The sequence below is a fragment of the Orbicella franksi genome, chromosome 1 (genome assembly GCF_964199315.1).
Source record: "Orbicella franksi chromosome 1, jaOrbFran1.1, whole genome shotgun sequence".
Taxonomy (NCBI): domain Eukaryota; kingdom Metazoa; phylum Cnidaria; class Anthozoa; order Scleractinia; family Merulinidae; genus Orbicella; species Orbicella franksi.
Genome location: NC_138145.1, coordinates 9483622 through 9495944, shown reverse-complemented (window position 1 = coordinate 9495944; position 12323 = coordinate 9483622). Strand labels below are relative to the sequence as shown.

General features: G+C 39.8%; 1 protein-coding gene across 1 annotated transcript in view; it reads left to right on the top strand.

Annotated features, from left to right (window-relative positions):
* The first annotated feature begins 6568 nt into the window (after positions 1–6568).
* The window catches only part of LOC145488623 (complement C3-like), a 41379-nt gene continuing 35624 nt past the window's right edge, over positions 6569–12323 (top strand). The window contains exons 1-8 of the mRNA XM_081467519.1: positions 6569–6703; positions 8166–8326; positions 8760–8785; positions 9095–9272; positions 9642–9694; positions 10889–10906; positions 11369–11420; positions 11592–11671. Of these exons, the coding sequence (XP_081323645.1) occupies positions 6630–6703; positions 8166–8326; positions 8760–8785; positions 9095–9272; positions 9642–9694; positions 10889–10906; positions 11369–11420; positions 11592–11671 (642 nt within the window). The 5' untranslated portion in view covers positions 6569–6629. The remainder of the gene's footprint in view (positions 6704–8165; positions 8327–8759; positions 8786–9094; positions 9273–9641; positions 9695–10888; positions 10907–11368; positions 11421–11591; positions 11672–12323) is intronic.

Below are 12323 nucleotides of genomic sequence, written 5' to 3'. Positions count from 1 at the left end.
AGCCAAATCAGTTTGTAGACGGTCGCCATCACATTAATTTTATAATATTGATATCGAGGATTCAGTTCATTGCCAGTTTCGTTTAAGCCTGGTAATTTATGTTATATCACCAAAAAGAGGAAAAGCCTTAGTAATGTGACTCTTGTAATGGTACTTTTACACCTAGAGCTTGACTTCTCATCTTGTATGTCCTCATTTTCTATGAGAACGAATAATCAAGAAATCACACAAGACGCAACGCATGGTAGACACTTACCTTCACTGTAAGCAACGGGTGGCGTCATAATTTATATAATAATTGGCCCTATACTGAGAGCTGCAGATTGTTGGAGATTTTTCGGTCACCCGTCGAGCGCTGTCAGATACGTGCTGTTTTTTTTTTTTTTTTTAACACCGATCGAAATTTTGACTAAGAAAGAGAAAAAAGGGTTTTATTAAGACGCGAAAAATAAAAGAACTTCTACGTACTAGGTAGTTTAATAATTAATAGCAGCAGTTGCAAGAGCAAAACAAAAAAACTGAGTAGATAATAGACGTCTGCACCGAGGCTAGCCGAGTAGAAGACTTTTATGAAGACATGTATGATTGATCATGATCATCGCAGTTATATACACAACTTGAGCAGTTGTGAAATTAATGTATGAAAAAAATTCAGGCTTGAAAGGGATCCCGTTCATGTCTTTATAATTAACTTTCTCTGCAGTTCAAATAGCCCATATAGGTGATCTTTCATGTATTCACTTGTAGAAGACTTTTGCATATCGAAATTTTTGAGAAGAAAACGTGGTATACGAAATGGAGCTGCGACCCGGCCTAGAAAGAGCTGTCTGCCGCAAACAAGACTTTGGCGGCTAAATTACAAGGACATATCATAGATATATAAATCATTAAAACATCAAAAGACGCCAGAAAATTGCATTACCTCATATCCTGTCCCATGCAAGAGTTTTCTTTCACTTCGAGCCCAAGGGTACGAAAGTAAAAGGTAACACAAAAACGTGCTCTTCCTATTTAACCGATAGCTAATTCTTGAAATTTGGTTATTAACAACAATTTCCTCTCATTTTTAATCGCGATAGATCCTTTTCTTTCGAGTTCTTTTTTTTCCACTTGATTACTTACATCGTAGCTAGCAGCCTGCGAACAGGCTCTCATATCTAATGCGCCACTGCATTCATTGAGCAAAGGCAGAGCCACGAGAGATGTAGCCTGCCTAGCTGGCGGGATTCGTGGGCGATCGATTTTTTGGTGGCGGAGAGGTTCGCGATCGTGAGAACGAAGTGGCGGCGCGAAAGAATTCGCAGGAATTTAATTTGTAATTGTTGTTTTGCGCATGCTCGTTAACTAATGAGCCCTACATGTCACACGAAGCATGCAATAACATAGGTACATATCAGTGAACTGAGAGAGGTATTAGCTTTCATTACACTGTTCATCTCACCTAGTTGTGGTGGCAGGACAGTTTGTACTTCAGAGAACGTCTTTCGTCTGTGTGGGTAGTCTTCTTCACTGTCACAGGTTTCCCAGCATCGAACATCGTAACTGAAACTTTTTCCTCGACTCCAATGTGAAATACATTAGGAGCCATTATAGAAAACATACAATCGAAAACCAATGAACAATCAGAAACATGACAGATCTTTTTCTTCTTTGCAGTGTAATACCCTAAAATTGCTGTCCAAGGTCCACTCTGAGGGTCTGGATGTGGCTTAAGGGGCTTAAGGCGGGGGTTAACATGAAGGCCATATTTTTGCTGGGTATTATGGTTTGAATGCAAATATCTCGTTCACGTTTCAAGCAGTGAAAAATCTCTCTGCTCATTTCACATAGCTACGTTTTGGGCTGTTTTGTAAATTTTTTGGTGATTTTTGGGTATATTTGGGGATAAATAGTTTTTCTCAAAGGATTAGTAAAATTTATGGAAATAGGAAATTTGAAGATTTGATGTTGTTTTAAAATTAGAATTTGAAGTTAGAAATTGTTAGACGTACACCAAACAGTTGCCCACCAACCCGGGGTGCCATTTTGGGGGCATTCAACTGTCTGGTGGTGTTCCAAACCCCTTTTTATCCTTTTAATCCCTCTTTAAACTTCCTAAAATTTCACTTAAATTCATGTGTACCCCCGCCTTAACTGATACTTAGCTAGGAATTGGTCAGATAAGCTGAGAAATAACGCGTTTTTTAACGTACAGCTGGTAGCTGAGGCCCCTGTACACTCTACGCCGGAAAAACCTGAAAACGCAACAATCACCGATCGACGGAAGAAACACTTGAGTGCAGGTTAGGCGCAGGTGATCACCGTGATGTCAATGTTTTCAGAAAGCTCCTGTTTTAAATGTTTCCCGTCCACACTAAAATGCAAGGTACGGAGGCCAGATCTAGACAACATCCTAGATGGATGAAGTGGCTGCCATCTTGTAACTCATAATTTTAATTTCTCTTAAAGAACTTTTATGTATAATATTTTTAGATAGTTTTAGTTAGGTGTCCCCTATTAGCAGTGGGGATTCTCCACTGCTAGATGTATTTGACACGTTAATAAAGTCATTATTATTATTATTATTATTATTATTATTATTATTATTATTATGCAAAACCGTCGTTTTCTAAAATTCCGCCGGTTTGAAAAGCGTCTTTGAGAAGCTCCATCTTCGGAAGACAATTTCTTCCTATTAGTGTGGACCGTAGGCCTAACCGCTGAAACAAAGCTGCGTTTTCAAATTTTTCCGGCATAGTGAGACCGGGGCCTAAGATCCGAGATGTGCCAGATTTATTGATAGCTAAGATTTTGAGAGAAATCACAGAAACTTAACTGATAACGGAGTTTGCAACACCCCTATCCAGTATATAAGAGATTTTAACTGCTTAAGGTTTGTGTAGCTTGAGATTGTTCAAACTCAAACAATATTAACACAAAACTTCACCGAAACGTTGCAGAACTGAAAAAAAAAATTCCTGCTTATTCTGGCTTAGCTTAATTGGGCTTTTAACAACCCAGGCCGGAAGTCTATATGATCAAAATTGAGACGAAAATAGAGGACGTACGATTTTGATCGCTGCGACCGACGATTGGTAGTCTTGATAGAATGGGAAATTCAGTGTGTCCAGTTTCTATTCTTTGGCAACCCACGCGTTTGCGTCTGACATTCAGGGAACAAAATTCGGGTAAGATTTCACCATAAATCCAGTCTTGGATTTGACGATTTCACCGATTTCATGTCTTTTACATAGACATAATGTGAAATAACGCAATTACTTCCTCCCGGAGAACCCCAAATCGTCTCACCTTGTAACCTGCGATCAGGCTTTTTTTTTTTGGAAAGGAGAAGGGAAAAGGGAGAAGGGAAAACTTCTTCTCCTTCCCCACGTCTGAATATAAGGGAGGGAGGGTATGATCGCAGGTTACTCACCTTGTAGCTATAATACTCGTCCAATTACAAGTAGGAGTAAGGTTAGTTGAAACATTTTGCCATGTAGCTCCGCCATGTTTGGGTCAAAGCTTGGGTAGACTGTGTACTTGTTTTTGGTAACAAGAAATACTAAAATAAAGAAACGTGACTATTGGAACAATGTGCTGAGGTGCAGACAGACACGCGGCATCTGTCTATAATTCATGTCACGACATAACAGGGCGAAATGTCAAAGGTAGTAGTTTTACGGAGGATTTCCTCAAGGGATTTTCTTCTTTGGGTGGGGGTAGGGGCTAGGGGGAAGAAGGTTGAACCTCATGTATTATATTGCTCACTGAAAAGCCTTTTAAGGAGTGTACAATAAAATTTTATCTTATCTTTATCTTGAATTTCACTTGAAAATAAGTACTTGATCAATGTGGCTTACATTGTTGTGTATTTTTTAACTGGTCTCGTTTCTAGTCCGGTTGTGCCTGGCTGTTAACGCAGTGTCAAGTATTCTCTACCCTAATTTCAGAACTCGTGGCCGAAAGCTGCATTTTACTATCTAAGGCCATCTCAGAGAACTTCCCTCCCTTTTCACACGTTTTCAAGACTAGATAAATCTAAAATATTTTATTGACAACTCAATGAAAATGGCCAGTCGAAGGTGATCACCTCTCTCTTTTTCCCTTCTCTGGCTCCTTGCCCGTTTCAACCTGACAATTTCGAACTATGGATATGACAATTGAGTCAGAATAGTTCATCACGGTTACACTGTTAATTACCTAAACTGGTCGATTTGAACTTGAAGCGGTGTTTTGAATATCTATATTTCAAAAGGAGGGTTCTCCCACGTCCGACTTGATTCTCAAAGAAAATATTATTAGTCTCAAAATCTAGCCAACAATAGCCGAACAAACCTAATCATAATAATAGGTAATTAATACGATTTAATTGAACATGTTTATTATTTGAACAAGGTCATTTCTTTAGACTTCCTGTCGGTTCTCCTTTGTCAACTTGTTCCTTAAATCCCGGACCTTAAATCAGCATTGAATTAAACAGAATCTTCGTTGCGGAAAGGAACTTACAAGTTTAAAAGGGTTTTCCGTTCCGCTGAATCAACAACAACACCGGAGCACGATTTCAAAGACGAAAAGGAAACGTAGGTATGGTGTTCCTTCCTATGAAGTTGACCTTCTTTTGTCATTTCTGATTGATGAGAATTTCCACCCCTCTTCTGATGTTTATGGCGTGACATGTCAGTCGTTTCCCGCGCCCAGTCTGTGGATCGGGCTAAGGGCGGGAGATGACGGACATTTCAGGCTCGGCGTGACTATATTAAATGTCCACGTACAACGCCATAATGCCCTCATAGGGGTATGGAAAGGCAACAGTTCCATTCTGACAAGGAGATCATTTTTCCCCTGCGTGGAAGCCAGACCACTGGAGAACAATCAGTCCACGTCGGCTTGCTTTATTGTGGCGTTGATATCTAGTTTTAGCACATATCGTGAGGTAAACTTCTCCAGACCCAATAACTGACTGGAGTACAATTATCTCCAGTGCTACACGTTACTCGGGTCCCTTGGTGTCAGTTATGACGTCATGTCTAATTTGTCTCGCTCTTAAAAAAAGTCAACAACAAGGGTACCGAACTTCAGACAACTGTTTTCTTTTCTTCATGCTCCTGATATTTATATTCTTAACACTTAGGACCAGCCGGAAAAAAAACATATTGCGAACATGCTGAGGAAGGAGCTGAACAATTTCTTGTTACACACGGCTGTAGTATTAAATACCGTTTTCACAAGCGTTTCATTTTTGACGAGAATTTCTGACTTTAAAATAAACTGAAAAAATTTCTAAACAAACACAGTATCATTTACTCAGCCTGTGAAATACTATGCCTTTGCTATTGAGCGAAAGCCGAATGCGCCTACCTCACTGGAGGAATGCCAAGTGCATGTACATAGAATTGAGGGGGCGAAATGATATATCCTGTATTAGACTGCATGTCTTTGGCCACGTGGTGATCAAACCGTTATTAGATCATGCTTGTTTTGTGTAATGCGATAAGTACTACTTCCCTTCCAAAGTCTGTGACATGTGGAATTGTTCGCCAATCGAGAAAAGCCCGGGGGGGGGGTGGTTACTCCCTTATATGGGCTATGTAGGTATGTGGGGCCCCAAAGGGTATGTTTTTCAGCCGTTTTGGTCATAAATAGGTACGGTAGGGTACGGTTTTTGTACTCTAGTCTTGAATTGGGTATGCTGTTTAGAAGAAGCTACTTTTCATCATTATCGATAAAATCATAAGCAAAAGCCCTTCAAAACTTATGTTTAGGGCAACTGTGTCAGCTGCAACTGTCATAAACAGGGTATCGAATTTTTGGTCAGGTCATAAATAGGCTAGCGAAAAACGGAGATTTTGGTCATAAATAGTTTAAGGGTTTTGGGAAGCAGGCTGCACACCCTCACCAAATTTTTCTGCGAGTACCCCCCCCCCCCCGGAGACAAGTGATAGTTATGAACAGTACAGAGAAAAACAAAGTATTTACACCACGAGATTCAGCACTATCTATAATCTGTAATTTCATCCATCATCAATACTTGATTTGATTTCCGGGAAAACTAGCCATGGGAAAAGGACCTTCCAAAGCCAAGGATCATTCCGAGGGGAGAAACGAATGGCAGCAATTTAAAGAATTTAACCTTACGATCTATGGTGTGTGTTTTTTTTACACACATCTGTGGCGAAAACGGCCGCGCAAACTGTAGTGAGAACAATCCTGAAATTAGTCTTGGAACAAGCCCGCCCCATGAGACCACTGAAGATTTGTTACAGGCTGTAATTTGGTTTGCGTCGTAGGTTAAGAGAGAATAAGCAATATAGCCTACGGGTGTCAGAAACGCCGGGTTAGAAATTCTTTCAGTTTAACCTCCCACTAATTTCCACATGACGTTCACAAACAACGGGGAATTGTCTCCTCACAGTTCTCCCCCCATCTCCTATTCCCATCTCTCCATATTTTAATGAGATTACTGTCATGACCTTGAACACATTTTCGAAATCTCATGATAGAAAGGAAATGAAATACGATAAAGAAAGTTGGCACTTAGCTGTCAGCACCTCAACGAGTTTTTGGGAGACGCGTCTCAGCACATCTGAACAAGCCTTTTAAGCACAGCACTAAGGGAAGAGACTTCAGTGTCCCCAAGCTTTGCTGCAAGCATGGCGGAGCTATTTGGTACAGTGTTTCGAGTAAGCTTGTTCCTTCTTGCGATAGGATGTATATCCGCCAAACGGTAAGTTACTTTAGAGTTGTTTCAAAAAATCTATCAGCGATATTTCGCAATGTCTTAGGTTACGTCAAGGTAACGCAAAGCTCAAAATGTTGTGTGATAATGACGATAGTCTCAATCGTTAGTCAAAGACGCATAACAAACGATTGCAATCCAAATGGAAAAGCGTTGATTTTCTTAAGTGAGTGAAAGAAAGACCACAAAGCACAAAATACTATATTCAGCAGTCATTTAATTTCTGCGATTCAAAAGCCGCTAAGTTGAACAAATGAAGAAGAATTTATGTAGTCACTCAAGGGCCATGCGAAATCGGACGGCTTCCAAGATCTAAGCTGACAGTTCAGTAAAACCATCTATGCCGCGTGTATGAGGAATAATAGCCCTCTATCTCCTTATTTATGAGTGACTCATTGCGTATGTTGTTGTGTAAGCAGACAAACGAACACGCAAAGAGGAAAAGGAAGAAATACGGTTTCAGTCAGCTCTTCCTTCGTGTTAAACTTTCTCCATATGCGATTCAAAATTGTCCAACCTAGCAGCACCATGGCCTTATTTGTTTTAATCACTAATTGGGTGAGGAAAACATGCGTGCAAGCGAAGTTGCCGCGAACAAAGTTGTGATCTGCCTACGTGGATAGCCCGGCTTCACTCCCGAAGTTGATCATGAAGCTCCTCTGAAACTGGAAATTTAAAATAAATTTATGGGATTCAAGGGTAATTTGGGGTTGACCTCTTTTCCTCTTACAGTCACCATCAGTTTTAAAAAACACTAGCAGTAAAAAAAGGTTATATGAAATATTCATTTATCGAGTTAGGTTTCAATTTTGTACGCCCAAACGCCAGATGCCTTGCCGTGGAGGCTGTTGTGAAACCGGAAGTTACAATTTCGCGTTGTGGGTGGGTTGTTATCTTCCGCTAAAACTCTGCCAATATCTCCAGATGTAATTAGAAGAGGAATTTAAAAATGAAAAATACTTCCCGAGTTTGATTTTTTTCCTTGTACATTTTGTCCCACGTGCCCTAGAGGAAAAAGCACAGCTTAGTTCAGGTTTCGAATTCCGTTGGGCGACATTACACATTACATTTTGTAATTTTCGCACGGGCAGTTGCTATGCTCGGTTTTGCACAAATTTATGATCATTTTTGGTATGATGTAACCGGTTGATGCGTACCTTTGGAGATCCTTGCACTAATAAATTAATGCATGCCCACACAATTCAAACCATGTACTAATTTATGCGTGTTTTGGACAGTCTAAAAACGTCTCAGGGTCAACAGACCATGCAGCATTCAAGTAGGGTAGGCTGGGAGGGGCTGAGGGAGAACAAGTGGAAAACAGGGGATGGAATTCCCTTCTCTTTCGGCCCCTCGCCCTTCACTATTAATACTCTGCTACAAAGGCCGTAGGGAGCAATTCGATTAAGATACATGATTGATTGACTTTTTTTCTTTCTTCTTATTGCAGATTTTCCATCATGGCTCCTAATGTATTTCACATTGGAGTCGACGAAAAAGTGTCGATTTCCCTTTTCGATAATGCTCAACCTGTGACAGTGAAGTTGTATCTACAGGACTTCCCACACAGACGAAAAACATTCTCCCAAGTACAAGGAGTTGTAGACAAAGGTGAATTTTCTTTCTTAAAACGCCAACAGGAACAAGAAACAGCACAAATGCTCAGCGCATCGGATGCGCAAACAATCGTATTTGTAGGACACTCGCTGAATCACAGTTGGCGCTCGTACAATTGCAAGCGTGCCCAAAAGCATAGCAAAAATTTCGTTTACTAGAGCCACGCCTTACAGCGATCTCGTTTATATACAATCTTGTTTATTGGGGAGCAGGGTTGGCCCAGTGGTGAGAACGCTCGCCCCCCACCATTGTGGTCCGGTGTCATATGTGGGTTGAGTTTGTTGTTGGTTTTCGCCTTGCTCCGAGGGTTTTTCTCCGGGTACTCCGGTTTTCCTCCCTCCTGAAAACCAATAGGGGGAGAGCGGTGAACCATCTTACAGCCTGCTTACAAGTACTTCTAATCTCATGTTCTTTTTTGCCCTTCTAGGAAGCAATATTTTTCTGACCGTGAAGGTAAGGGTCAATTTCATTTATAAATTAATGAAAAGACTATTGTATGTCATCGAAACGAGTAGAAAACCGTGCACTTTTTGCAGCGACCTTGGGTGTCTTGCCTGCAATTTTCATATTGGCGTTTAATTAATTGAATAGACACATTTTAGAGCATTTTGATCAGCCTTGTATTTCTTTTCCAACGTCAAGATACGTCAAGATACAGAAAAGTTAGACAGATCAACAAATGATATTGAACTGACATTTTGATGGCGTAACTGTAGGACCTTGAAGAGTTTTTGATGTCGGTGCTTGCCATGTTATCTCCAGGTGGAGCCTGAGAACTTACCAGATACGAACTCTGTGGATAAGCAGTACGTTTATTTAGTGGCCAAGTCAGATGACGGTCATTTCCAGTTTCAAAAAGAAGCGAAGATTCTTTTGAGCTACAGAGACGGAATGGTGTTCATACAGACAGACAAACCAGTCTACACTCCCAGGCAGAGCGGTAAGAACTCGACGCCTAACTAAGGCCCTTTAAGACTTTCCCTTGCCTCAAGCAACTTGTAGCTAACTTGTTGTGCCAAACTGACAAATTACAGTACCAAGTATATCCATTGAAAGGAAGTTAAATTGTCCCAACAAAAACTGTTTACGAAGCTGCTTTAAACCCTTTCAATGGTTGTGAAAAGTGGAATCTTGTCAAGTTTAGGCCGGGCTTCATACGTAGGAAAGCAAGAAAAGAAAAGCACTGAAGCAAATATAAAGGAGTGCAAACCCTAATTTTTTTTAACAGTGAAGTGGCAATTGTTGTATTTATCATTTACATCATTGAAGTTCTAACGTCCACTTACCCGAAATTACCTTTTTCCTTTAGTGAAATTCCGAGTAATTCCCGTTGAGTTTGACATGAAGCCATCAAGAAGAAAGGTAAGGAGAGGAATTCTTCTATTCTGCTTTAGTCATTAGGTTCATCACAGTCTTTTTGTCCGTTCGTTTCAGTCCTTTAATGTGCTGATACATCCGCTATGCGGTGTTTCTACTTCACTTTAATAACTTCAGTTAGCATGAAAATGCCAAAACTTGCACTGAGAGAAGTCTCATTTTTATAACCAAACAAAACTGTTTTCTCGCGCTTGTTTTAAGTCGTGTTATCACACCTAGACATGCATCTTGTGATGTTATTAAGGTTTTTGCTGCTGTTGTCATAATTGCTGTTGTTTTCACGGCTGTGTCGCTACTGTTCAGTCTGTTCTCGTTATTGATGTCGTTCTCGTAATATTGTTCAGTCAAACACGAAGTCGTGGTAAATGTCGTTCGTTCTTCGTAACTGTTCGTTGCGCATGCCTTGAAATATTTAAAGAAATGCACTTTAACTTAAGAAAAGCGTGAGGGTATTCGCTCATTATTTAGCGCCTTTTATGTCATTTTAGACGTTACATCTATCGAAAGTTTAATTGTTTTCAATTATAGCATACCAACTAAGAAAATACAGGTACGCAGTATTCGTTTTTGATTACTGGTGGACTACTGTGCGATTTCCAGTTTATGTCAATAATGCATGAAAAAGTGAGATAAGTGATAATCCGCAAGATTAACCTCACTACAATTCACTGTGTGCCTAAAAATTTCCCGGGGGGTACTCGCATATAAACAGGGCGGGGTTACTCGTCGTACCTTTTAGGGGTTCAGCGGTTTTGGTACCTCTCAGGGTGTTCAGCCTTAAAAGGCTCACAGCGGGAGCTTTCACGGTACCTTTTAGAGTACTGAGCCGAAAAAAGTCAATGTCACTTAATGTGTTGTTTCTGGTTGCTCTAGAATTAGTACCTCTTAGGGGTGGAAAAAATTTCAAGTCCCGCCCGCAAAACAGAATCTTGGTACCTCTCAGGGGTCTCTTAAAAAATTCTGATGAGTACCCCCGTCTTTTTTATAGGGAAGTCCTTCCCCGGCAAGAATTCACCCGATTGCGTACTGCCAGTTTCCCGCCGTAATAGCGTGGTTCGTAGATCAGCGCAGAGTAAAAGTGTCCTCTTGCATTTTGCGTTTGGAGAAGATAAAATCGCCGAAAAGCACTTTTAATACCAGCTATCTTACTTTGTTTATCTCTTTTGTTTCTCTATGCAGATTACTGTGATAGTTATGGTAAGTTTTTGTTTTGTTTTGTTTGCGCTTTCAAGAGGTATTTTTAGTAATAATGAACTGTAAAAACACAGCTAAGCCACCTAAAGGTATTTCAAACCATAAAGTTTGAACAAACTAGAAGAATAACATGACAGGGCACAATCTTGGACTACATTGGACTTAACCATGTAATTAAGAGCAACCGAAGGCATAGCAAAGTAAGGACATCAACTATCAACTTTTACTTGTTTTAATGTACTAGCTTTATTTTATTGGTAAAGTAAAATTATTGGCATACCAGCTGAGTTTACTGCCCTGGCAACTCTCAGCAGTAGGACCATTTTGGCAAATTCTTCCTCCTTTTTTTTCTTTCACTTTAGCTTATTCTAATTTAACTTTATTGTTGACATTTTCGGCTGACCAACTGAGTTTACGGCCCCGGTAATGTATTTTGACAAATTCTTTTTCCTTCTTTTACTCCAGAATCCTCAGGGGATCCGAGTGCAACAATGGAAAGACCAGGACACTAGCACAGGTTTTAAACCTTGACCAATTTAGAATTAGCCGCAACACGGAATTTCTCTAAGAATTTGTTTTCTATTTACAGTCTCAATTCGTAAATTTCAGGAACATTTATTGTAAAATACCATCATAAACTTTTGAAAATACGTGTTCCGACTTATTATACTGTTATTTGTTCACCAAGGAATCATATCGAAGAGGCTTGACTTGGGCGATTTTATTCTCCATGGCAACTGGACTATAACGGCCGTTTACGGTCACCAGGTATTTCATTTCCCGTGTTTTATTCTTTTTATCATGGGGCTGAATGACATAAACATTTCCAGAAATGAGACACGGTTCAAAATTAGGATATATATAGTTTCATTGGACGAGGCTGATCTAGTTTGCATTTTGAATCTGCTTAATGTTTAAGAACAGATGAAATGATGATTATGAATTGATGGCGACACCCCCTGCTCTTCTCTCCCTAGTCCATCTCATTGTATGAGAAGAGGGCGTACGGGCGACAACTTAGTGTTCAAATACGTGCATGTTTTGTTCCCCATACCATTACTGGTGCACCCGTCTGAAGTTAAATCTGTATTGTGGTGGAAATTGCTGGGAATTGCTCCACATTTGGTTTCTAAGTAGCCAGACACCTTACTTTCTCCATTTGGCAAATGAAGCATTTTCAAACTGAATGGTACAAAATATAAGAAATTCGGGAAATTAGGAATTTAGAAGCAGTACCTATTACTTCTTCCTTTTCTAGTTTATCCTGAGAGATCGTATTTCCATAATAATAATAATAATAAAAAAAAAAAATAATAATAACTTTATTACCGTGTCATTGTTTCTAGTTTTTACAAATAAAAACTAATTGGGGACACCTATCTACATTACTCCATAAATAAATAAATAAATAAAATAAGTT